The sequence below is a fragment of the Larus michahellis genome, chromosome 11 (assembly GCF_964199755.1).
Source record: "Larus michahellis chromosome 11, bLarMic1.1, whole genome shotgun sequence".
Lineage (NCBI taxonomy): Eukaryota > Metazoa > Chordata > Aves > Charadriiformes > Laridae > Larus > Larus michahellis.
The window spans coordinates 5,118,025-5,145,830 of NC_133906.1; the positions used below are offsets into that span (position 1 = coordinate 5,118,025).

The 27,806-nt window shown below is 39.9% G+C and overlaps 1 protein-coding gene across 1 annotated transcript in view; it reads left to right on the forward strand.

Annotated features, from left to right (window-relative positions):
- The first annotated feature begins 4,695 nt into the window (after positions 1 to 4,695).
- SLIT3 (slit guidance ligand 3) overlaps positions 4,696 to 27,806 on the forward strand; it is a 522,490-nt gene continuing 499,379 nt past the window's right edge. The window contains exon 1 of the mRNA XM_074604436.1: positions 4,696 to 5,547. Within this exon, the coding sequence (XP_074460537.1) occupies positions 5,363 to 5,547 (185 nt within the window). The 5' untranslated portion in view covers positions 4,696 to 5,362. The remainder of the gene's footprint in view (positions 5,548 to 27,806) is intronic.

Genomic DNA, 27,806 nt, shown 5'->3' on the forward strand with positions numbered 1-27,806 from the left:
TAAGAAAAGCATTGTTTTCTTAGTTAAAGATATTTTCATGTTAATTATTTTTGTTATAAAAGCCAATATTTAGTGTTTAACTGATAATGAATTTTCCTCTTGAAATGGGAGTAGAAAACACCAGTATCTTTATGAAACTTGTGGCATTACACCTCTGAGGGTAATAAACATACGGTGAAAAACATGGTCTGACTCAGTGTCAGTTGAATCTGTTTTTCCCTGCAGTGCGATCACCTTCTTATTTACGTTGACCGCGGTTTCGACGCCACCTGCGTGTGGATTTTAAAATCTGCTGGGTTGCAAGGGTGATCAACCTCTGCAAACGGGGCGGGCGCGGCAGGCAGCGAGCCGCTGCGCAGCCACCAGAGGGCAGCGTGAGCCCGGGCGGCTGCGGCCCCGCGCCTGCCCGCCGATGGATGGGTGCCCTCTGGTTCGTGCCATGCTTCTGCAGAGCCTAACCCAGCCCATAGATGTTACGCGCCCGGGAATAGCGTGGCAATATTGACATCTGTCACGTTAAACCTATATTCTATTTCTAGCTTCTAATAAAAATCCAGTTCAAATTCCTTAGCATTGAGAGGGTTCTCAAGTGCTAGCTCTATGTCCTTTTTAGGGAATGTGCTGGGATACTTTATTTAACTTGCTATATGTCATTGCTTCCCAAATGATTGCATCAGTGACTTTAAAATTAGGCGGAGTTTGAACTTTGCACGTTTAAAATGCACACATCAGCTTCATCATGTGACAAACATAAAGTGCTGTGGTGAATGTGCTTGAGAGCTCCTCTTAGAGCTGTTCAGGGAGCCTTGTGACATAAACGATAAGATTCAAGGCCTGATTCCTTTGAAGCAATGAAAATTACTCATTTCCTCTCCACCCTCCTAGTTACTACTGGTGACTGTGGAGGCTTTCTTCTGTTGTGCAGATTGTCCTGCAGTACGGGGTTCTGTGGTCTTTTGTTGCTTGAACCAGAGTACCACATGCTTGGATTCCTTAAATGGGTCTTATTTTTTGCCCATAAACTTTCATATTTCAGGACTTCAGCTAGCTGACCAGGCCCTGCTACAGTTCCCATCAGGCCTCTAGACAACTGACTATTGCGCATGCAAAAAGTATGAGCATTTGAGAGCCATCAGATTTACTGCACATGTGCAGGCCACATGGACAACACAAGTGCAGTGAGTCCTATGTTTCTCAGACATGTCACACTTGCTACACAGCATGTGCACATGCATAACTGCCCAGGAAGCCCCTGACAAGAAATACAGTGATGTTATGCATACCACACTATGTAATGTATCTTGAAATTAACTCTAGAACACTCATTTTGCTTGCATGTTTTGTGAAGAAGGTATTGGAAGCTCAAAGCTGTCGAGGGAAGTGACTTTCTTTTACTTACCTCTCCCCAAGCAGCTGCCACAATCTTTGGTTTTTCTCCACCCTGCCTTTCTGCTGCTCCCAGAACTCATCCCTCCTAGACTGTAGTGGGCATTAAGGGTAGTATTGCAAGGTGGAGATAGTGGTGGAGTCGGTGAGGATATTGATGGCAGGTTCAAGAGAGAAGACAGCTACGAGCTGCTTAGCTGACAGCACTGCCTGAATGTAAATATACTCTGAACATCTATTCAGTAAATGTTCTTCCATACTAAGAGAAAAAAATCATAACTACTTTTTTCTTACTTGAAAACAAATAGATAAAAGAAAAAAAATATATTAAGTAGTTTCCAAACTGGTGCAAAGATGTTCTAAATACAGTGAACTAATTTTCTGAGAGAAAGGACGATATTTCATATTGCAGAAACAGCAGGCAAGATTTAAATCCCTGCTGAGTAGACGGCACACCTTTGATAATAATCTTGTTTGTAAGGAGTTTTACATATATGGATATGCTGGTAGTTTCTAATATTTCAGGGAATAGTTTGGATAAAAACTGTGCAGCTTTAGATAGCTTCATAAGAATAATTTACTTGTTTAAATTAGTTTAAAGACAAATAAGAAACACTTTATAGATTCAGCTTATTCCATAATCCGTTGTTTTGTGCTGTTTTGTGTAACACATGCTGTACTGACCTCTGCCAACTCGTACTGAGAGATGAATAGTGACTAGTTTGGCAGCTTCTACCAATTGCCAGGAGCTGGAAGCCATAGTAGATGTGTGAAGGAAAAACGGCAGAGTCATCACTCTTCTGCACAGTGGTATGTCTTGACAATATGTGACCATCTCCTTTTAAGAGCTATTTTACCTGGAATGTATGAAAACATGCCTCTTCGGTTCTTATAATAATTAATTTGTACTTCAAGGGTAGGGTTGACTTCTGGCTCATCTGTTTTTCTGCCATTTTGTCTGGTTCACTTGTCCTTTTCAGGGACACTTTGTTGTAAGGGATTAGCAGTAAAGCATGGATTATGCTGACTGCCATGGATGATGGTGTGGAAGGCATTTTAGGGATTTTTTTTTTTCAGCATTTCTTAGAATTTGAAGTTCATCATACCTAAATATTAGTAACTTAAAATAAAAATACCATCAAGCTATGATGTTTGCATTATCTATAATCATATTTACTTATTAACCAACAGCTTCTGTACTTCTGTCCTGAGGTGAGGGGTGTCTGCCTCTCCATACAGCCACCTTTGTAGCTGGGAAGATGCTTGTTAGTAAACTGGAATAGGGAGGGGTGGGGTGGTGGGGGAAATCGTTCTTTAGAATGATGTTGCCTGACTGCCAAGGTATGTTAGGTTCCAACAAAAGTATTTTCACTGCTTGAATGAGCTAAGGACATATACCTTCGGTCTGTCTGGAGGAGACTTCAGAGCTTTCAGAGTACTTTGTCTTCCTAAGCAGTATAATTTCTGTCTTGTCTGGCCTGAACCAGCTGTTCCTTGTTGAAGAGCTGATCTCTTGTAGACTAACACTTGATGGAGGGTGCTTGCCTCAGAATAGATAGTGATGAGTGTCAATGACATGCCCGGAGCTGTCTGGGCTTTTGCCCTCTCAAGAGCGTAAAGGAGTGGGATTATTGTTCCAGCTCCTACAGTTCTCACTGCTGCTTTGGGGACTGGAGGGGGGTTATTGTTGTGGCTTTGCCCCTTACTTCATCTGTTAGTGCTGGAGGTTAAAGGGATCTTCCTCTGCCTTTTGCTCCAGGAACCGTTTCTCTGGGGATTCAGACAGAATTACACACACCTTCACAAACTTCTAGCTTCTGTAGACTTGGGAGAATAGTATTTTCTAATCTTCTCTAAAGCAGCATAAAGCAGCCACTTAAAGGGGTGACAGCTGAGTCCCTCTGTGCATTTTCAAACTTTGTCATTCGTCACTGAGCCTTCGCTCGTTGGATACTGCTATTTAAGGACCACTTGACTGAGCTTTGAGTCTAGTCATGTAAGTGGCTCAAACTTAAGGCTTGGTGAAAATGGTTTCTATGTAAAAAAGAAATTTCTCATGTAAATAATTCTCTCTAAAATGAAAAAATCACTATTGCTTTTTTCAGCCAAAGATCAGGAGAGGTGAAGGTTAAACTGTGGTCTTGTGTGTGCTCTTTGGCAGATTTCTTTTCATAGGGAAATGCTCTATAGTGTCAAGTCTTTGCTTGCTAGGGAGGGCATCAGACAGGTAGCTGCTTTGCTGGCTATAAAGGGGGGACATTTCACTAGTTTAGGGAAAAAACAACTATCAAGGTGGGCAGGAATGCCTCAGGTAATTACAAATTTCAGTATTCAAAACATGAAGCAGATATTTCCAGAAATGAACAGGTATTGAACATGTGCTACTGCACACTGGAATGCCGTGTCCCTATCTTATGGTGAACATCTTACAGTGCTTTTTCCCCTACAAGCCCTTTGCTTAGAATGCTGGATTTTTATGTTTGTAGAAAGATGCTGAGAACATATTTTGACCACAACCTTGAGAACTCGAATCCTAATGTAACTTTGCCTTGTCAAATCCTTGGAGGGCTTGTGAGGGTTTCATGGTAATGCTGGCCGTGATCCTTGTTGAACTGTGAAAAGGAAAACTTTTCCCTACCGGCAGGAGCAGATCCTAGACTCCATAGTCATGGGCCCAAGCGTTTGTGATGTAGATGAAGAACAGATTATCCGTGTTCCCGAGTACCTATGCGTAAACATGCCTTTTTGAACTGGCTTTAAGTGTGCTAAATAAGGAACTGTGTATTTTGAAGCAGCCTGCTTGGTCTCATCTCCCGAGAACGTTGCCGAAGTTCAGTTTAGCGCTGAATTTGGGAGCTTGGAGCGCAGCGACCGCATCGAGGTGCGGAGGCGGGGATGCTCGGGGCGGGAAGGTGAGTGCGGCTGGCTCGGCAGGAGCCCGGCGGGCGGTGAACCTCCGCCTGCCGCCGCCAGAGGGTACTCGGGGAGCAGGAACGCGGGAAACAAAAGGAGGTGAATTCCCTTCAGAGGGGAAACTTGAGCCGGTTTCACGCCGGAGCGCCGGTTCCCGTGCCGCGGCCCCCGCATTCCTCCCCAAAACCCCGACCGGGGGAGGGGGCGGGCTCGCCCCGACGAGGGGAACGGCGTCCCGGCGGCGGGCGCGGGAGGAAGGGGCTGCGGGGCGCGGGGGGGCCGCTCCGCCGAGGCCAGCGCGGCCCCCAAACTTTCACCCTCCCTCCGCTCCGAAAGTTCAGCAGTTTGGTGACGTCAGGGCGGGCGCAGCCAATGGGGGCGGCGGGTGATATTTTGGGAGGGGGGAGGGGTGGCACCGCGCGGCGGGCGCTCGCTCGCCCGGCTGCCATGCACAGTGAATGGAGAGCGGGCGGCCGGCAGCGCCCGCACCTCCGCCCCGTCCGCCTCCCCTCGCCGCCTCCCGGTCCCGGCTCCGCGGGGGTGCGGGCCCGCGGCGACACCAGCAGCAGCAGCGGCCGAGCAGGCGGGAGGGAGCGAGCGCCTGAGGAGCTTGCAGCGGGGTCGCTTTGAATTCCCGGTCGTCTCCTCGGCCGGTTACCTGCCTGGCCCAGGTGGGGCGATGCGGAGCGGAGGAGGCTTCTTGGGAGATTGCCGCCGCTTCTGATGGATGTTTTGTGTGTGTTTACCTCCGCTCCCCGTTTTTCTTTCATCTGAGGACGCATCTGGCTCAAGCTCTGTTAAACTGTCTGCCTTCTGGTACCGTTCGTAGATAACAGAAAGAAACCTGAGCCTGACAGGCAATTCCCCACCTTCTTCCACCTAACGTAACCTTTTCAGGCGCCTTTGAAGGTTTGCTGGTGCTCCGGCGATGATGGCAGTGGTGGGTTCCCTTGGGCTGTACTAAGAGCCTCTTGTTTTCTTTCCCCTTTCTTCTTAGAGGCATTTCATCTTTAAGGGCCGGCTGCTTGCGCACACTTATACCCACCGAAGTGATCAAGAAAACATGTTGTCTGGTGGAAGAAGTGTGTTTCTGTGCCTTGGAATGATCTTGAGCTTCTGGAGCTCTGTGACTTGGATGCCTGTTGGAGGATGCCCGCATAAATGTACCTGTATTGCTTCCAACGTGGATTGTCATGGACTGGGACTCAAAACTGTACCAAGGGATATTCCCAGGAATGCGGAGAGACTGTAAGTAAAAACCGTTAAGGGTTCCTTGAGTACTTGTAGAAGCACCTGGGATGAGTTTCTCAACACCTGCCTAGCAGTGCTGAGTACATACGAACAGCAGTTTCAGTGATCAAACGCGGATTAATGTTTTCAGGAGGGAAGGGGAGGAGCTTTTCAGAAGTTACAGCTATCCTGCTGCTGTTCTTGCTTTTTAGAAAAAAATTGGTTTCAGAGTTTCTTTTTTTTTTTTTTTCATTTTCAGTTATCTGAGTTAATGGAGTTCAGAGCTCGACCTGGACTGCTCCCAGCAATAATCACTGTCAATGCAAACACCAATTTAATATGCAGTTAGAAACCTGGATGTTTTCACCTGGTGGCTGGTCGCGGTTTCTCCTTACTTTCTCAGCGTGGTGACTTCATCACCATGGAAAAATCGACTACTGCCATAAACTAATTAAAATGGATAAGAAATCACATTAAAGCAGCCTCTGATTTCGGTCTTAAACTGCTGGGGCAAAGCTGGCTATTTCATTTTTAATCTACTTCAGGGGTTATGATAGTAGTGTAATGTTGCAGTGTGCTTCCATCTTCAGTGCAGGAGAATGTAAGAATGTGTTCATAATAGATCTTCCGTGTTGTAAGTTCTCAGGAGTTTTTTAGTTTGCTTTTTTCACTTGCTTAACAAGTTTCTGAGGAGAAAGCTGAAAACAAACTTCAGTTCTCTGATACAGCATTGGCACTTGCTTGGTGCAGAGGACGGCATCTCTGGCGCTGCTTAATGCATAGCATATGGCATATTTCAGAGTTTGCCTGGTGCTAGATATGAAGATGTCTGAAATGGGATGTTAAACAGTGCTTCAGTGGGACTCTGCGCTGGGCTCCACAGATGACCTCAGGAAAGTGCAGTTAGTAGTGCCTTATGTGGATTAGCTGATAATCTAAAATGTTTTTGAACTTGTAAGCAAATGCTGTAGGTTGTATGACCGGACTTCCTGTTTTATTTCCTTCTGGGCTATAGAGTTGGGGAAACTTCAGACTCTCAAGTAATTTTTCCTCCAAGAAAGTAAGTTAGATGAGGTTACAGAACAAACAAGGTTTTTGTGCGTAGAGTCTTCTTAAAGGCTAACTTCTGTCCCAGAATTAAATTTTATATCATCCTTGAATGTTTCTGTATGCATTTTATAGTGCTGAGAGCTCTTAAATGATAGCAATATGCAGATTTGTTACTAGACTATTCCACCATCTTTAACATTTTGTGGCCATATCAGCCTTCCTTTTAACCCCAGCTGTGTGAACAATAGTTTTCAGATGTCAATGTTATAGAAAGTGTAACTTCTGTGCATGAAACTGTGTACTTTCTAAAATTGATGGGTAGCAACCTGGCAGAGAGAGGAAAAAAAAATCAAAACAACAAGCCCCACAACAAATCCCTGCCAAAGTAGTATACTAAACCAGTCAGAGTAAGTATGTCTGGTAACACAGATGTTTTCTGTGCTTTATTGGTGAAGTGTGTTTGCATGGTTTTAAGAGTTAAGGGCTAGAATTAAACTTTTAAATTTCAGGATAAAATGATTCACAAATGCAATGTTGGTTGGCCACCTGAGAAGAATTTTAAAATGGTAATTTGTTATTGCCTAAGTTTTAGGGGAACTGAATTCAATTTATCACTGGTGTTATTTGTGAGAACGTACTTAGTGGAGATGTTAACTTTCTTTGCCTTCTGTAAGGCACCAAGCTGAAAGAGTAGCTTTCTGGGCCTTGTTATGTTAGGTGTTTAAAAAGTATGAAAGAGTGTAATCATTGCTCTTGGTCTTAATAATTTTTAGTGTTATTGACAGTTTAAAATTTTAGCTTAATGGCTGCTTGAAGAACAGTAGTAGCTAATTCACAAGACTCAGTTTGAATATTTAAGCTCAGAGATGTTATTACTGATAAATACAAAATGTAGCTGTGTTGGATGTTTTGTTTCTTCAGTTTTTCAAAATAGCGCATTATTAGAGCATCCAGTAGATGAAACCTTCTGGAAATAGCATACAGAGGATCACGTAGTAACACATTATTCCTTATTTTTAAATACAGTCTTTTTATTCTGTTAGTCCATCGTGAGCCTGTCACTGATTTTAGTGTTCACTGTCTTCACTACGGCTGTATTTTAAAGCTTGTATCAATTCTTTCAAATCTAGAATTCTTTCATATCTAGGTTTCTACTAATTGCTCTAACTTGAATTTGCTACTAATGTAAGCAGTAGAGAGAAAAAGATCTTCTATTCGCCCTCCCCCCCCGAGTCTAAATTCTGCTCACAAGTGAAACATCAGGCAGCCACTGGATATATCGGAGTATCTCACTTTTCTCTGTGGTCCGTGGCAACCTGTAACTATTTATGACATAACACTGTGTTGATGTGTAGTCTTTAACTAGTTTGTTTAGCTTGTAAATAAACCCAAACAGATTATATCTGAAATGACAAAGGTATTTTTAATCTCAGAGAAATGTTTGTATGTTGGGAAAATAGCTTTAACGGGTTTCTTGATGGCCACACACCAAGTGACTTTTTGGACTCTTAAGCTGTGAAAGGGTCTCTACTTCTTTCTGCATTCTTTTGAGCTAAAATTTCCACATACCTGTTCCAGTTGGAAACTTTTTGCTTTAATTAATAAGAGATCTAGTGGCACCACTTAAAATATTTTGCTGCTAAGCTTTTAGAGTTATGTTTGTACAAATGTTACAGAATGTTTGGGCTAGTGGAGCCAAGTTAAATATTATTTAAATTTGTGTTAATATGAAACCCAAGGAGAACTGAAAATATAACACTAAGGAAAAAATAGGAAATCTCTTCAGGGGGAAAAAGATCTCTTGTTGAGTAGTTGTTTTAAATGAACTAGTGATCATCTCCTGATATCCTGAGAAATGGGCATCACTAAAGCTTTTTACAGATTACTGATTCTTCTTGTTATCAAGAAGATATCATGTAGATGCATGGTTTTGTTCCTTTTTTTTAATGCTTTGAAGGGGCAGTTTTTGTAAACAGTTGTACCTGTGATGTCTGTCTTGAGGGGAATCCACAGATTAACCAGTTATCATGGAAAGAGAGCTAAAAACAGAGCTAATACTCCTTACACTTTAGCTAAAACAGAGCTAAACTTTGTTTTGGGCACAAATCCATCTTTAATAGTAGCTTTATAAATATAGCAAGCAGTATCAGGTTTGTGTAGCAGTTTACCTTGTTATTACATTCCACGATGGTCTTCTAATTGTGTGGTATAGACTGAAGCTTTTGCTTAGTTAAGTTTTGTGAAAAGCTAAAAAGCGGTGAATGTTGTATACTAATATATAAAGACATGATTCAGTCTGGAGATAATAAGTGGTGGAAAAAATATTTCTCACTTCCAAGGAGTAGCTTCCATTTCCCTTTGTTCTAGAGAAGGAACCCACAGAATAGTCATCTCTCACAGAAGAGACATGAAATTAGGTGTAAGGCTTTTCCACAAATTGCAAGATGTGGTGCTCTGAGCAGGGTGGTATAACTGACCTTGTGGCTTGCTGTTAGTATTTACTGATGCATTCTACGTTTGCTAGGTGACTTAACATCCTACCAAATAATTAAAGTTTATAGATCTTTTGTGTTGTGGAGAAAACTAATAATTTAATAGTTAACTCTTGGGGGTGGGCTCAGTGATTGTTTTATTTAAGCTAACCAACTGATGAGATGTTTTGTGCTAATAAAGGAAGCAGAAGTTAAGTAAATACATCTATAAAAAATCCTGAATCTTTTACCCTTTCTGAGAAGTTCCTTAGGACTGCTTCATCAAACTCCTAATCAGAGTTTGCTTAGCAGTGCTTCAGTTCTTAAAAGTGATTATTTATCCAATTTTCTTCAGTGGAAGTGTCTTCTATATATGTAAAATACTATACATGTGGCTTTTTATAACACTTAATAATGCTGATAGTCAAGTTTAGTTTGAGATGATGTGTAAATGCAGTGAGCAGATCAAAGCCACTTGCTTGACAGTTGTATTCTTCAGCTCTGAAAGGAAAAGTGATATGGAGAAGCTGCTCAGAAGACTTCTGGGTCAGTATCTGCTTTCTGTTGAATCTGAAGCATTGAGCCTTTGTATTTTCCTTCCATTCATGTCTTGTTCTCTCCCTGTCTGTTATCAGCTCATTATATATGTATAAAAGTTTCTTTGGAGACTTCAGCCATATTTGGGTTCTTGGTGAATTTATACTTGGTGGCTTAGAATCTTGTTTAATTGATAGCTCTCCTGTGCTAATTGTTGTTTTGTCTTTGAAGGATTCTTTACCTTGCTAAATTGATACAGCTTGCAAGACTAATCTGTTCTGTGCTTTGTCTGAGTAGCTAAATATGAGTGTGTCCACATTTAGGTGCAATTTAGAAGCTTAGTCATCTGCTTACTCTGGAGTTTTTATGTGGTCTGGGGTTTCTCTTATACAAATATATTATTATGGTGTTTTTGGCCTAGGTGAATGTAGCTGCTGAAGTTGCACTGGCTTGTAATAAGTATTCAACTTCCTCAATTTTGTCTCCAAATTAAATCAAAGCTCCTGTCTTGAATGCTTCCATATTACTGCAGAATGCAATGTTAAACACATGCAAATATAATTATATTGACTCTTACGTTGACACTCTATTTTTCTAGAACTTTTCCCACTAGGGGTTACTGTTCATTTGTTTGGCTAGTAATAGTCTCCAAAACCCTGCATGTAGCCTTTTGTGTGTGTGTTGTTTTTTTTTTTTTCCCCTTGGGTCATGTGTCAATAACTAGACATACATGGCTTTGGCTTCGAAAGTCTTGCTCTCAGAGGTACTGATCCTAGGAAAACCTGACTAAATTACTTAATTTAAATTGGGTACTTCCCTTTACTAACTTAACACTGACTACTTGTGCTTGACTGGACATTGACATGCGCTTGTATAGGATCAGAGTCTTGCACTGTTAAATTTGTTACCTTGTTTTGAAGTGATGGGAACAGGAAGGAGGATGGCTGCAATTTGGCAGCTACAGAAGCAAATAGTGGCCACTGTCATGTTGTCTGTATTTGCACAAATTTGGATTAGATTCTGAGATCAAAGGGTGCAGACTACTTCAGATTTGTTTAATGAGTTGCTCTGAGAGTATTCACTTTTTCCATAGTCTTACTTTTGCAGCTGAGTATTGATTCAAGCAAAAGAATTAGGTGAAAGGGAAGTTGCCCCTCTAAAGAACAGTTGTTGTCTTTCAGGAAGTCCTAAAATACAGATGAGGAGTATTGCTTTTTTCCCCTATGCAATTTGTGTGCACATGAGTTTGGGGAGGTGTGTGCCAAAGTTGGTATAGCTTACCTGTATAGATGGATTGTGAGGCTAAAATTAAGTAAATCCTAATACTCGTTTACTTGTCCAGCACGCTGTATGAGAATCCTTATGTTGTACACTGGCTGTTACTTGTAAGTTCATTGCTATGAAGTCATTTCACCTTCACAGTGAGTAGTATCAGTAATCTTTTGGAATGTCACTGCCAAACTTTTTTTTTTGGAGTTCATGCGTTTCTAGTTACGTTTAAAACAAAAATAACGTCTACTGCATGGACATTAACATCTGATATTTGTTGTCTGCATTTCAGTAGTATCTGAGATATTCCTCAGCTTCAACAGAGCAGAAAGAAAGTGGTTTTCACACAGAAATATCACAAGATGCTTGGGGAGTTAAAAGGATGATAGGGGAAAAGAACTTGACTCTAATAAGCATGTTCAGTGAGTAAGCTTCAGTTATTGTATGTTAAGAATTGAGCTTGTTTACTGAAGAAGCTGTTCAGAAGACTTAAATCAGGATGTGTTCCCTCCCAGGAACTAGTACCTCAAATGACTTGAAGCCTAATTTTTCTAGAACTCTTGATATAGTTCTTGGGGTGCCCACAGTGCTTGTTTTTCTTTGACTGCCTGTTGCTGCAGCTGATCTTTTAAAATGAATAGCTTTTTGTCTGGTGATGGTCTAGTGGGATCCATTTTTCCTTCATTAGAAGATTTAATTATTCCTGAACAAAGATGGAGAATAAAAGGCATTGGTTAATATTGTAGTTATGTTGGCTTATACTTGATTCACTGGAAATTAATGGAAAACTTTTTCTTTGAGTTCAAAGTTGAAATGTGTCAGGATCCTTTCCTAGTCACACCTGTATTGCTCTTTGTTTTCCACATATTACACCTGCTAAGGATGGTATAATGTTCAGATAAATTTTCTGAAGACTGACTTTGAATTGAATTTTCTTTGGCCTTTGGCTGAGGACTGCAGTTGACCACTCAAGTACTGTTTCAAGCAAATGAACTAACTTGTGGATTTTTTTTTTTTTAAATCAAACTGAGAAGTAAATCGCCCACCTCCCCACCCCTAGTAATTCTTGATTTCCTTTGTCTTTATTTTATTTCTTTACTAGCCTCTACTAGTCTTTTTCTCTAAATTTGAACCTACAAAACGTAACTAAGTCTTGTTACTGAAGTAAAGTAACTAGCTCTCCAATTCAGAATGATAGTGAACTTGCAAGTTCTGGAGCCTCTTTTGTCTTCAGAAGTGCCTCCAGCCTTATGAGGTACTACACTGTAGCAAACTCTTTGTCATTAAAGGGATGATTCTTCCTTTCTAAGTTAACCTGAAACACCCAGATGCATTACGCGAAGTGCAGTTCTACTGCTGGACTTTGGTCTTGATGTAAGCTTTGCTGTGTCTTGTAATACTATAACAACTACTGAATTATCTCAAATGGTGTATTAACCTCAGGAAGAGGTTGTGGAATGTTCTTCGTAAGTAACCTAGTACCTCTTAGTTCTTTCACCCATTTGCGCTCTGCAGCTACACACAGGAATACTGGATCAGGTAAAGAATTTCTGTGTCTCAGTATTGAAACTCTTCAGCAGTGGCTTATCTTCTGTGGCTGGTGAGAAGTTGTGACTGAGCAAGTATGCTTCTTCAGTGCTCACAGGTCATCTATTAGTTTTAAGTAGAGCCAACTTTCTCGTGGAGGCTTGGTGATGGCAGCTGTAGGAATCAACATGCACATCCTCTGTCTTGGAGTTCCATAGCTCCCTGAAGGGACTTATCTTTTTCTGTTTGGCTTATTTTTTTTCTCTTGCAAGACAAAGCAATGTTGTTTGTCCTCTTTGAGTTGAGACAAAGCAATTTCAGGTGAGGAAGGGAGGAAAGAGACAAGATAACTTCAGGGAGAAAAGCTAAAGTGAACTTCATATGGCAAAGCTTTTTGATGAAAATGTTGGTGATGTCACAGAGAACGACTAGAAGTAGTGTTTGGCAAAGATTTCTTCAGGTCATTTTCTTTCTGTATGTTCCTATTACAAGGATGTGTAGATGAGCAGTGCTGTTCAGAAAATGTTACCATGATAGAGGTAAATCTTGTGCCTTATCGTCTTGTGAAATCTTTGAGATAGGCTGGCAGAATGTGCCTGTTCTTGGCTCCTTTCTGCTCATTGGTTGACAGGGAGTTTCTATTAATTCTTGTTGATTCAAGTGCATTATTATAGTATTATAGGGATTTTGGCTTGGGGCTGCTGTTGTCACTACCATCCCTTTTATGTTCATTGTCAGGTTTTGCTTGCCAATGTAAGGCTATATGAATTTGAGTTTTTTGTTTGTTTCTAAGTAGTTTTCAGGATAAGAAAGGACTGTGTTGTAGTAATATTCTGGTTGCAACATGGCCCAAGCTATTCTGTTTTCAGTTTAAGGTCTTTTCTCCAGAGATCCATAATGCTCTGTCTATTTTCAAATCTGTTTTCAATGTTGTCCAGTCAGACGTATCATTTAAGATCTTGAATGGCTCTCAGGAATGTCAAGAACTTGTTTTTCTCCATTGAGAAATGGGCTTGTAAGCAACTAACAGTCTTTTCTAATGGTACTAAATACATAAAAGATCTATCTACCTACTTAGATAAGGGAACAGGTCTGTGATCTTGTATTCAAGAGTGAATTTTGGGTGAGTTGAGGGCCACCTCTGTAGAAAAAAGGCTTTAAGAGGCTGATTCTTACCTCTCTGCCAGTTATTTTCAGCTCCCCCCACCCTGCAACTGAATCTGGTCTGTCAGTTGTCTGTCAGAATAAATTTGTCCTGTATTTCAGTTTCACACCATCTGTTTGGCTGCAATATATCTTTTTAATCCTACGATTGATAGATTTCTGGAGCTTTTAATTAGATTTTTACCTTTCTATCTGTGAGTTGCTTCTTTTTCTGAGACCTTAATTTAATTTTGTCCCTCAGGCGGAAATCATTTTTAACCAATGGCTATATCTTTCCTCTTCTGTCACTGATGAAGAGACATTTTCAATAAACATCAGTTCAGTTAAAATGAGGAAGAAAACTCAGTGCTTCAAAGCTGATCTTTGTCTTGACTTTTCATCAAGCAATCTGCAAAACCTCTATCTGAAACTTCTAAATTGATTTCAGAATTTGTATTGCTCACTAACTCACTCTTACCTGTCCTTTCCTGAAAACTGCAATATTGTTGCAGAACTGATTCTGAACTTCTTATGTCAAAGGGACTTACCAGAAGAACCCTCTGTGCTTCCTGCAGAGAGGGCATTATCACCATTTTCCTGCTTCAGTTTGGTGGTGAAGAATCAGCCTGGTGGAAGTAGTATCAGGTTACTAATGAAGACCCTCAAACATCTATTAAATGTGTTGGAGTCCAAGCAACACTGAGGGTTTTGGGAGATGGTGGTGTTATCGTTGATACCTCACTGGCTGCATGCGGACCTCTGTTCATTCCAGTTTGAGAAGAAGTCTTTTAGCAGTGATGCTATAGTTAGGAGTTTAATTGAAGAGACTTTAACCCTCTTTTGTTGTGTGGGGATGCTGTAGTGACATTATGCTGTGACTGTACATACAGGCAACCACCCAAAAGAACAAGACAGATCAGTTGCCTGTAATTTTTCGGAGCGTTTTCTCTGCGCACATTCACAGTTGTTCCTTTCTGCACAGGCAGAAGATCAGTTCTTCTGTTTCAACCAGGGCTCCATGTAAGTGGAGGGATAAACTGCTCTGGAGGTTAATGATTTGGAGATCAGTAACCCACTTCAACTGCCTGTGAATGCACTTGTAGAAGGGGTGGGGCAGGGATGGTGGTGGTCTCCATTTCTGATAGATTTTGGGGTTTTTTTCCTTTAATTTTGGTGCTCTTGCTTGGGAGTGACTGTCCTCATTTAAAGAAAAACAAAAAAGATTGCGAAATTTGAAATTTACTGTAATTTTCATGATATCAGTTAAAAAAGTGTATATCAGTTAAAAAAGTGTATATCATCTAAAAAAGTGTAATGCAACTTAGGCTACTCTAGAGTTGAGGACAGTGCCAGCTGTAGTGATCACGACTGTTTCATCTGCTTGTCTTCATCCCTTTGCTCTTTTTGTCTTTGCTGAAAGCCCTTTGGGTTTTCTTTGTTTGTACAACACTTAACATGAAGAAATCTTGAGCTGTCATAGGGTTGCTCCTAGGCATGATAACAGAAACAGTAATAAATTTCATATTAGTGAATCTGAGGTTCTGATCTCCAAAATCACAGCACTATAAAATGCAGTTTTTAATGTCTGGCTCTAAACAACCCTTTTTTCCAAGAGCTGATTCTGTCAAGGTTGGCTGCTTGACTTGGGGGAGAGGGTGAGTGGAGGGGAGGAGTCTGTGAGTGAACATTCTCATGAAATGTTTCAAAAGATAAGCATTTAACTATTATGGAAATAATATGCTGAAAGCAGAGGCATAGATGCATTCTTGTGCGTACTAAGTTAGAGAACTGTTTCTTAGTCCTTGCATTTTTTTTTTCAGTTGATCTTTTTGCTTTATTCCTGTGGCTGGTAAGGAATGCGTATATTAACTTGTACAAAATAAATGTATTTGTAGATTATAAGGCATTACCAGCATATGTTGTTATGGGACCCTAATAAATAACCTTCACAGTTTCCAAAGATACAGACAGTGAGTTGTGAGCCTTACACGCTTTCTCAGGTCATAGTAAAACTAAATGTTTTGAGTCAGTTCAGCCAAACTGTCTTACTGTATTTTTTTTTTTCACTGACATTTTCTGTGGGTATGCACTGGTGCATAACAAGCACACTTCTTCAGGTATTTTAGCAGCTTTTAAAGTTGAAGTAGTAATTGGTTGTCTGTCTGGTAAGAATGGTTATTAGCATTAGCAGTAGATATAGTTTCATATATTACATAATACTCACCCAATACAAAAACTTGACTTGTAAAGGCTTTTTTCACAAAGAGCTTGCCCCAAAGTAGAAATGATTCAAATTCCTAACTTCAGTTTTTCTTTTGAAATTGCAAAGAGCTCATGATACAATGGAAGATGTTTCCTTGGAATTCTGTGATCGTGTTCCTTGGGACATGCTGTCTTTTGCAAAGACGGAAGTCCAGAGAAGTTCTTAATTGTTACCCAGAGCTCTATGTGAGAATATAATTTAGCATTACATTCATTTTTTTCCCCTTACAATAATAAAATAGCAAACAGCACAGAACCCTTGTCTGCCAAAGGTTTGATTGCCCGTTCTCTCTGTTTTAGAATATAATACATGCATATAAAGCTCATATAACAAATGTGGTCACATGACATCAAGCCCTTTATAATTAATCACTGCATGTATGTGTACTGTTCATCCACAGATGAGGAGTCACCAGTGTTTGTTTAAAACAGTATTCTTTAAATATGACTCTAAGAAAGTTCAGCAAGAACAAGCTGCATACTGGAAGCAGTCTTGTGTCTTCCTATTAGTCATAAAGCATGTTTTGCCTGAACTTGAGTGGGACCTTAACTTACGGATTTTCCCCAAATTTCTCTTTCATCTCTGTGATGGCTTTGTTTAGACTGGGGAGGCATTGCAAGTCCATTTTTTGAAATGCTGATTTCAGAGAAACCTGGATGAAACATCTTTGCTTGGTGAGGATTGTAGTGGTTACAGCATCACTTAGCGAGGTGGGAACTTCTGGGTCACAAGCTTCTCTGAAATAGTTGTAGAGTCATGAGAAGAGGCTCTCTGTCTCATCCTCTTGAAGTGGTAGAGCTGGTTACAGATGGTGTTTTGATGGTGTAGCTGGGAAGCAAAAAAGAGAACTCATTATGAGGAAATGGTACAGGGAAGCAATTGTGCATTTCTGAAATGCCTAAATAAATGCAGTAGGGAGGCAAGCTAGAGACAAGAATAAAGTGGTGAAACAAATCACGGAAGTAAAATTCTTGAGCCAAATACCTTGTTTTCCAGAAATGAAAGTAGATATTGAGAAATAAAGCCTTAAGGCAAAGGCTGGCTCTTCAGAGTGAGATGAAAATGCACATTTGCATGTAAGTTTCTCAGATAAGAACATGAAATTATAAGAAACAGCCCAATGATCTTTTGGAGTTGAGTTTTAATAGATAACATATGAAAAGGCTGCAAAAGATAAGGACTAATCAAAAGCGTTTTATGGACTTTTTGAGGGTTGCTCGGTTCTTCGGGTTTTTTTTTTTCCCTGGAAAAAGTTCTCAAGCTAATTGCTTATGAAGTTTTTTGGAAGCTGAAAATTAATTATTCTCAGTTGGTGTTAACTTCATTTTATAGAGTAGACATTTTCTAAGGTTGTTTTTCCATAGTTCTGGGGTATATAATAGACTTAGTGCAAAGTGTTTTTATAAGCATGAGTAGTTTCAGTAACTTGAAACTACAAATATGTGTTCCAAGCCTTGTTTAGAAAAACTTTTGAGTTTTGTGTTCATTTAGCAAACATTGTGAAATAAATTCAGCTTCAATCCAGCAAGTCAATAGTTGAAAACCAGAAGTTGGAGGAGGGCAGGGACAGGGAAGGTGGGAATCTACTAGAGAATGAAGATAATTGCTTGCAGTTGTAACATCCCGATGCTACTTCAAGTCAATACACAACTTCCTTTGAAATTTCATTTTACTTATTAAAACTGTCCTATATCTTTTACTGCAACTTCTTGGCTTAATCTACTCCTTAGTGGCTATGGTGGACATATATGTTCAGTGTGGTACTTCTTGGAAGGAACAGAGTTAGTGAAACTAGATGCTTGTTAAAAAAAAAAAAATCCAATGCGAACAAAGCCACCTCTTACATTTCCAGGAGGAGATCTCCTGGGAAGAGTTTCTAGTCTGTGCATGTCTGAAAGCGAGCAAGGAGATGAAATCAAGGTTTGATTTTCATGTCAGACTTCACTAAAATGATTTGTTTGTTGGTAGAACTTTTTTCCCAAGTCATCAAGAATTACAGCAGTCAGAAGCAGCTGTGAAATATTTCAAGTCCTAAACATCAAGTTGTATGTGTAAGCGAAGAGCACCTAAACAGACAGCAGATTTTTGCTGAAGTTTACATGCAGTGGTTTTGGGGTTTTTTTGGTTTGGTTGTTTTTTTGTGTTTCCCCCCAAGGAGCCTGTTGTGATTGATTGTGTATAGAATTAAAAACAAAACTGACAAAAAAGACAGGTGTGCAAAAGTCAGGGCAAACAGTCTCATGGTAAGAATGTGATTTTTGTCAATCCTTGTTTTTCATTTTATTTATTGCTTTCTGTTCTATAAGTCCTCAATTAACACTAAATTAACATTAAACACACTGGAGAAATTATTAACATTTTGGGAAGTATATGTATGTGCCATGAATTGTAGTAATGACATTAACTCTGAAGAATGCTTATATTTCTCAGATTTTCTGAAGTTCATTTATCACAGGTTATTTTACATTGATTACAAAGTATTCTTATTTGAGATAGTGAATGTGAAGTCATTTGAGTAACTTTTGAAGTCCAAAAGTGAAGAAGACTGAAGTGCACGCATGTATCTATTCATATCCTGATGAGATTGTGCATTTGATAGTTGAGTGAAAATACAGCCCAAAGAATGTTTGACACTAAGTTCTACCTGTATAACTGCTTGGTCTTTGGAATAGCACTGGGCTGGTGTAACCACCTAGTGTCCATACAACCAGCTGGTGCACGTTGGATATGAAAGATGAGATACAGTTATAGGAGTTAAGTAGGATTGATTAAATAAAATCAAGAATTCAAGTAAAAAACCAAAGGTTTTGTATATGCAGCTGTTAACCTTTTTTTAATATATGGCTGAAAATGATGCTTGAGCTAATATGACACAGTACTGTACTTGTTCTTCTTTATAATGTGCACATCCTGGCTGCTTTATATTAAATCATGTTTCTGTAGTGACTATATTTTACAGTATTTTCTATAGTTTTCTTTGTGCTTCAGGTTGTAAGCTTCCTACTAACCCCTCACCTCCCCCCCAAAACAAAAACCAACAAACGTGTTTTACCCTTTTCTTTGTAGAAAATGTAGAATCATAGAATCTTTCAGGTTGGAAGGGACTTCAGGAGGTCTCCTACTTCAGCCTCTGCTCAAAGCAAGGTCAACATGGAATTCAGACCAGGTTACACAGGGATTTGTCCGTTTTGGTTCTTGAAAACCACAGCACCTTTATGCAACCTGTTCCATAGCTTGACTGTCCTCATAGTAACAAGTTTGTTTTTTTTAATAAAAAAATCTCCCCTATTTCAATTTATGATCATTGTATCTCCTTTGCTGCATACTTCAGTAAAGAGCCTTGCTCCGTTTTCAGAGTAACCCCTTTGTGGGTATCGGAAAACTGCTCTTCAGTCACCCAAAGCCTCTAGGGTAGGCACGCTAAGCTTCCTCACGCTCATCCTATACAGTCAAGTCCCTTGATAATTTGATAAATTCCAGTAAAATAAGTGGGGTTTTACTGAACTTTCTCAAGTTTATTAGCATCTTTCTTGGACTGAGGCCCCCAAAACTGGACAGAGTATTCACCAAGTAATTGAGAAAGACACCACTCTCCCTTAGTCAACAGATGTTGTTTCAGTGTAGAAGGCAGGCAGGTTGGTCAAGCATGATGTAACTTTGGTAAATCAGTTGGCTATTTTCAATCATCTTTGCTTCTGCGTGCCCAGAAATCACTTCCAATGGTATTTGCCCTGACTTTTCAAGGGATCAAAGTGAGGCTGACGCTGACCAGCCTACACTTCACCATATCGTTCTTTTCAATATTTTTGAAGACAAATGTAACATTTACGTGTATCAGAGATCTCACAGCAAGGCTGCACTGTATCTTTCTGCTTCAACAGATGCATCCTACCTGTTCCCACAGGCTTGTATGGGTCAGTATTTTTTAAGAGATACTTGACTTGATCCTCTGCTATTGCTGGCTGTCCTCTCCTTGTTGAACCTTGTCTTTAGACACAAAGACATGGGAGGCTGTGTCAGTGAAGACTTAACACAAAGAAGGCATTAAGCACCTCAGTCTGACACTAAACCATCAAATCTTCCTTATTCCTTTAAAGCTAAGGTACTGCTGGAAGCTTTTCTTGATGACCCTTGCTAGTTTGAACTCTAGCTGAGCTTTGACTTCCCAAATACCATCACTTAATGTTTAGGCAATGTTTCTGTACTTCTGTGTCCCATATGCTCTCTTCTGCATGGGAGCTCAGTTGTGAGATGCCTGTTTAGCCTAGGTGGTATTTTGATCTACTTGCTTATTTTCCTCAGTATCTGAATGGAGTGTTCTTGTGGTGTTCCAGGCTGCTTCCCACAGGATGTTCCCCATCAGTCCCCTGAATTCTGAAAAAGTTCAGAAATCTGCAGAACTGAATTCTGCTCTCCTGAAGACCAGGCTCTATGCTCTGCTACTTACTCTCCTTACACCCCTCAGCTTTTGGAATATCATTGTTGCATGATCACTAAAGCCAAGGAATCTACTGAATATCTCACTCCTAACCATTTCATCATTTGTGAGTAGCAGACTGGGAAAACTTAACCCATGGTTGGCCCATGTAGCATCTATTTTAGGAAGCCATGTCTGACACCCTCTGGAAGCCTCCTGACTTGTTTGCCTGCCCCTGTGCTGCCTTTCCAGCAAATATCAGAGAGATTCAAGTTCCCCATAAGAACCAGGGTCTCTGATCTGGACTCTTCCTCCCATTGCTCAGTAAGGAGTGTTGTTCCCTCCTTCATCCTGAGCAGGTGGTTGGTAATGAACTCCTACCATAATGTCACCTTCACTGACCTCTCCTTTGCTCCAGACTTGCACACTCAATGGGACTCTTGCTCCTTAGAGGAGCTTCAGACATTTGAGCTGTTCCTTCACATGAAGAGCAGCCTGTCCTCTTCCTTGCCTGTGTTTACTGAGAACCTTGTATTCAACCATTGCCAAGCGCACATGTGACTACAAAAGCTGTCCCACCATGTTAGTTATTACAGTGGTGGTGTGTTGCTCCATGTGTAGTCAAAACATTAGCTCTTCCTGCTTGTTTCATAAGCTTTGTATTGGTGCCCGGGCACATGAGGATTGTGCCAGTACAACCTCTCAACCTGTTTTATTCTTCCTGCAGGCTCTCTTTATCTTTCACAAAGGCACAGATGACACTACTAAGTGAGATCTGGAGCACATCAAGAGTAACTACAGAACTTTGAGGACAAAGGTGAAGGGCATGGGGGTGTAAAATATAAGATTAGAACATTATTCTGCCAGCATAACATTTCCTTTATATATATATAATAAAATCTGCAAACTATAGTAATTAGTCAGGAGTTTCTGCAGGCCTGGGACAAACGTGTTTCCTTGGAATAAACAGTACTTGAATTAGTCTGTGCTGCTTTCTGCAGGTCTCAGGTACAACTTTCAACAGCAGCTTGCTCTATGGGGAGTTCGGCCACTGCACAGGTTGCAAAAGGTAATTTTTTTCTTGGTGTTCTTAACACCTATAGTTTGCCAAGTCATTTTTCTTATTTTTATAAAGATGAGAACAGAAGTGTGTTGCCTGTAAGCAGTTCCAGATCATTTGGGCACTTAATGTGGGTTATTAACCAAGCACTACTGTAATAGCTTAAGAATGATTAGGTTATTCACAAAATTAGGGCACTTAACCTCTAAGATCAGTTTTCTCGTTGTTCAGACAGAAAGAAAACAGACTGAGTCATACCTGAAAGCCTTCTGTAATCAGAAGGAACAATCTAATTTTTTTTGAATTAAAAGCTGTATCATGTAGGTGTGTTACAAAAGCATGATGGACTGCAGCACAGAATTTGTACATTCCAACTGTTGTGTGGCTATTTAATTACTATTTAAATTATTCTGGAGACTGAAACTATCCAGTGTCATACATGTGGTTGTATCCAACAACAGCAACAAAAATCATTAAATGTTGGATTGTATGTTTATTGTTATTCTGGTTTAACATGAATAGCAAGCAATATCAAAATTACTGGATCACAATATTACTATGTTAATACACTGTGCAGTGCTCGTTACTGAAGCTGTGCAGAATATTTCGGAATCCCTTCAAGAGCTGGTGGTTGTGGCAGAGCTTGCTGCTTCTCTACTAATGTTCCTCCACATGTGGCTTTACTGCAGATTAGAGAAGGTGGTCTATATTCTCCTACCTATCTAGGTAGTTATAGACTGCAACAAGATTTTCCTGTAGCCTTTTATTTAGGTTCAACAAGCCTCAGCCTCTGTTTGTACCTCATACGCTACAGCTTTCTGATGGTGTCAGTGGCTCTTTACTTCGCTCTCTCCAATCTGTCAGTGCCTTTCTTGTACTGGGGAGCCTGAAACAGGATACAAGAGACTCGTCAATTCTTCCAAATTCTTAAACTTGTCTTGCTAGTCCAGTCTGGTCGAGGCCTTCACTGCTGCAAGGGCACATGGCTGGTGTTTTGTGGCCTGATGGGACTCCAAGATCCTTTTCTGCAAAGCAACTCCCTGGTCAGTCACTGCCCCACGTGTAATTGTTGCATAGGCTTATTTTCTCTTAAGTGGAGGACTTTACAATTTTATTTCTATTTAACTAGATGATATGAAATGTTTAGAGAATATCAGTCTTCCTAGTAGTCAGTAAAAAAATTAAAAATAATAATCTTATGCTCCTTTGCAAAGTCAACTGTTTGTTTTAAGAAGAAATAACTTAGTCTTACATAGAGATTGAATGCACCATCTTTTTAAAAAATTTATATTACTTCAGCTGAACATGATTTTGAAGTTTTTGTCTCTCTCTTTACAAGTGATGTTTACACTTGCCCAAGTGATTTGGAAACTAATGGAATAATGGAATTTGTATTTCATAAAATCCAGTCCCAGAACTCTATTTCCTGTGTTACAGAAGTTGAGATGGAAACATGTTAAATCTGAAGATGCGCAGATTGTGCTGCCAGAGGATTTTAGGGTGGTGTTGTAATTGAGTAGTTTATGATAGTAACTTTGAAGTTCTTGGATTGAAGGCGTAAGAGAATTGCCAAGCGCTTTCTATAGGGAATTATAGTCATTTAAGGTTAAGAGGCTAGTGGCAGTCCATACTGATTAATGACAAATTAACTCCATAGTAGAAATACTGGAAAATGATTAAAATAATAAAACAGATACTGGGTGTGTGAAGACTGCGAAGGGTAGCCAAAAGCTACTTTACAGATACATTTGCACATGGCAGTGGATTTTTCTCCTTTTAATGATTATGGTTGTGCTAGCGTGTTCCCAAATTAAGAACAAATGTCTTGTAAAGAGAGGAGGGCTTTACTGCACAACCTTTTGCCTCCAACCCTACAGGTAGCTTTCATAAAAATCAGGAAGGTATTCCTTGTGGCTTTAAGCTTCTCGAGTGCAGTAGGTAGCCAAGTGAATGGTTGTTGCCTGTGAAAATTCATGTTTCCTCCGGTTCAGGTGTTGTGTGTTTGTGTTCATGGTTACCTTGTGTAGGGATTTGGGGCTGAGAAAACAAATCCAACAGGAAAATTTTAAGGGGATGACTCAGCTGTCATTCTAGCAGGTGGTTTGGATAGACAAAGTCCTTTAGCAGTGTAATGGCAAAACAATAAAAGCCTTGTTTCCCAATAATGTGTGCTGCTTGAGTTATTTGGAGGAATTGGGCTAATGAAAAATGTCACTAACTCTTCAGATTTGGGAATCTGGATTCAATTGTTATCTCCCATATTTTGAATGTTACTGCCAAGTTGATTTGTCATTTAAAATAAATCCTTTGGAATGTATTACAAATCAATCATAACAAGGAATGTGTACTATATCCTCAAAACAGTTGCTCTTAAATTTATTGGGAAATTATTTTTCTTCTCTTCTTCCCAAATTTTCGGAGATTCCATGAATTGTGTCCTAGCTGAAGCTTATTTTGATGCGAGTTCTAGGTGGTGTGCTGGATCCTGACCTGTTTGATTGTTAGGGGACCAGGGAGATTTGTATTAATTCCCAAGTATGTTGTTCTGTGTGACATACAAATTCTGTGCATCCCTGGTTGGAAAACAGCAAAAATGAGGAAGAGAAATGCATCCTCCCTGTAGAGTACATGGGGGGGGGTGTTGGCTTAGTCATGATTCTTTTCAGAGCATTGGGTTTTATGCTGATTTGTTTGTCCTGAATGTGTATACCTTTGAGCTGGTATGTAGTAGGCACTTTGAAAACATAGCAGGAACAGAAACTGAATTTTATGTTTGAGGTTCTGTGACTAGAAATACATACTTACCTTACTTATGAAGCAGTTGGACAGGAAAGAATCCTAGTGCTGTGTAACTTGGGTAAGGGCTGGCTTTTGAAGTGTACGGCAGTTAATTTTTCTTAAATACAGTATACAGTTTCTCTACTGCTCTTATTGAATTCTTTATTAATATAAATGAACAAACATCTGAGGACTTGAATGAAGTTGCAGCTGTTGCTGTAGATTCCCTTTTCCTTAGATAGCAGGTTATTTTCACTTTGTGTGTATATTCACTATGTGTAATATTTTCCTAGGTTAAAGATGAATGGATTAATAACTATTTTCCAAAATACTGCCCATCTAGGACTTGTGTTTGTGATTGACATACAAAACCAGCTACTGCAGTGAAATTATTGGACATCAGAGATGATCTTCAGTTTTGTTGTTAGGAATGCCACTGTGTTTTATGCTTTAGTAAGGCTTTTGACTTTGGCTTCTGTGTGCCTAGAAAAGCCTAACTAGGCAACCAGAGGTAGTTCCAATGGGCAGCTGATTTAAAAAAATGCTGTAGTTTTGAAAGAGTTGAGGAATTAAGTTAGGGACTCACCTGGGTACGTCAAGACTCACAACTATGATGAGGGCCCAAACTTCGGATTATTTTGGAGACTACAATGCATAGGGGATGCAGCAGGCAGTAAAATGACATCTGAGTAATAGCAACTTGCTACAATCTAGTAGTGTTTTGTTTTGTATACAAAAGGATTTGAATTTTGTGTGAGGTTTTTTTATGTAAGTATTTAATTGTTGATTTGAAGATTGTTGCAAGACTTCAGTGTCCGATTGCCTTTGTTATTGGCTCTTTTGTAAGAGTTGTAACGTTTATTGTGGTGGAGATGTGTTGTCAGTTCTGATCTTGTGTATAAGGGAAGTATAGGCTCAGAGCTGTCTAAGATGAGTGTGTGTATTTGCCAAGGTATGTGAGTCTAGAAGACAGAAGCATGTAGTGCGAAGTGGCAAGTGGATTTACTTCTCAAGTCATAAACTTTATACAGTCCAAGGAAGAAGGTGGGGATTGAGAACAGTGTCTGGATGTTTTGGAAGAGTTGAGTAGTTAAGCAGAATAATTATCAACTGAAACTGAGTAATGTAACAGAGAAAGCTGTGTACTCCTAGAGCTGTTTGAAGCTGCATAATGGCATGCTCCAGAGAATGTTGATGCTTTAAAACATTTAAAAGTCTGTCTTAAATTCACTAGATTGTCTTTAGAAAAGAATGAAGGATGAAACAATTCAGAGGGAATTCTTGCTACGAAGCAAGATTTGCTCCAGTTGCTCTAAGCATCCCTGTTTGTAATAAGTGTGTACATTGTGTGACTTAGTTTTCAACATCTACAAAATATGTATTGAATTAAATTGTTATTAGAACATAGCAGGACATGTTTATGAGTAAAGCTCCCTTTAACAGTTCATCTGAAGTCACTTTCATGATGTCTTGTACCATTCTAGTCCACTTCATGTTTCTATTCCCACTGAAATAATTCCTTCCATGTTTGTTTTCTTAAAGCTGCCACTATACCTGCATTGTCCTTAACATGTTCTGTGCTAAAAAGAAAAACAGATTCACAAGAAACCTAAAACCAAAAGCTTTAAAGCTGGTATAGATGACAGTTTCAGTTTCTTTTTGAGTGGTATCAACTTTGCTGCTGACACACTAGAAGAGACCTGTATTCCTTACTGGCATCTTCTTAGATGGTGGGACAATATTATCTGAATGTGAAATGACAAAGAATAGTAGCTGGGCTTCTGTACGTGTGGGGTGAGATAGATGGGTTGAGTAAGATCTAAGATCTGTTTGGCTCCATATAATATGCAAAATGCAGGAATTCAGCACAATTATAATTTTATGTAGAATGAATGTATCCGCACATAGGTATCTGTTGAAGTTAAATGTAAATTAAGTTCACCTTTACACCTAGTGTAATTTTCCCCATGTCCTTGACCCAGAGGATTTCTTTTCAAAGCTGTTTGCTTCCAGCAGTTCTTAGGAACGCTGATGTGTTTGAAAGCTAACCAAGATTAGATGTTAAGGTTCAGCTTTTTGTAGTTGAAAGCCACTAGTGAGCCCATACCCAGCTGCCAAACTTTATAAAGGAAACATAAAATACTATGTTGCCCACAAATACCAGCTGTAAACCACTAATGTCTGCATTAGTTCAGTAACTTCCCAGTCACAAAGCTTAATTCACTAATGGGGTAACCTGTGGCAATCGGCTGCTTTGCAGTGGTGTTAGACCTGCTGTGAACGGGAGGAGGAAGTGTTACATAGTAGTTCATCAGACTTTTAGTCTGTTTTTCTTCAAATGGCAGATCAGCCTTGAGGGAGAGCACGCTGGGACAGGCAGATGCTTAGAAGGTGAATGCTGCTTTTTAAAACACACAGAAGCGGCAGTTATCAATTAAATCCTAAATGGTTTAAGGAAAGAGAACCTTGTGAAGAATGGTCCCCTTAAAGTTAGAGTATTGCCCAAGTAATTTTGCTTGGGCAAATGGAAACCTTTGACTTACATACTAACCTTCAGAAGAGATTAATATAGAATGATTGATATTATGTATACAATACAGGCTGTGCCAATCGGCAGGAGTAGAGGAGAAAGCAATCTCAAGATATGTATTGATCAGGGAATGTTAAAGTCTTTTTCAGAATAGGGAGCTGCAGATTTCACCAGGGGAATGTTGAACAGCGGGAGTGTTCTTGGGGCTGAAAGTGGAGAGGCGTAGAGGTGATGTGTGGGATTGGTCTCCGGCTGGGCAGGAGGGGTGGGGTGGTGGAGAGATTGCGTTGTATATGACAGGAATGCAGTTCTGCATACACTTGTTCCAGTTGAGCAAAGCTGTGCTGAGAATTAAGTCTTACCAAAATGGACAAAAAGCGGTGCCAATGGCACTGTGGCATCTCATATACCTCAGCAGACTCCTGTCTGCCTTGGACTATTCTGACCAGCTTAGTGCTGTGCTTGGCTAGACCTTTTCTGAGATACAAGCATGGGAAAACCTCTGAAGGAATGACATGAAAAGCAGATGGGAAACTGCATGCGAGTAAAACACAAGCTATTTATGTGTTGTTTACTCCAGACTTAATTCTTTCCAATGCTGCTTGCAACGAGGTCATGCTGGTGCACCAGTGAGTAGTTAATGATGCACCAGGGTGGAAGAACTGAACTGAGAACAGAAGAGGAAATTAAGCTGGAAAATCTGAAAAATGTAGGCAGTGATTCAAAGGTATTCTTGGAGAAAAGCACAATTCAATTGACAGGATAAAGGCAAATGGACGAGAGTGGCTAGTACTTGCAATCAAAGCGCCCTGTAGTTGTTTTGCAGGGTTTTTTTCTTTAACGGATTTTTTTTTAAATACGGTTGCCATAAGTCAAGCAAGGATACTGTCTGTCTTGTTCATATAATGGAAATGTAGGGAATTTTTTCCCATCACCTCCTTATCATTATCCTTAGTTCCCATCTATGCTAAAGAAAATGGTTTCCTGACAGAAGAATGTGTTTATTATTGAAGCATGTCCTGTGCTAAGATGCATAAAATAACTCTTAAAAGTTTATTTGGTCTGTTTCTAAACCATTTAATGACTTAAAAAATTTATTAGTATTATTTGATGTTTGTCAATAACCATCAGAAATAGATTTCAATATTATAAAACACTTCTGTGCTCTACTGTATCTTTTATATTGCTTCAGTCCAGTCTTGCTTATACCTTAGACAGATTCACTGTAAGAT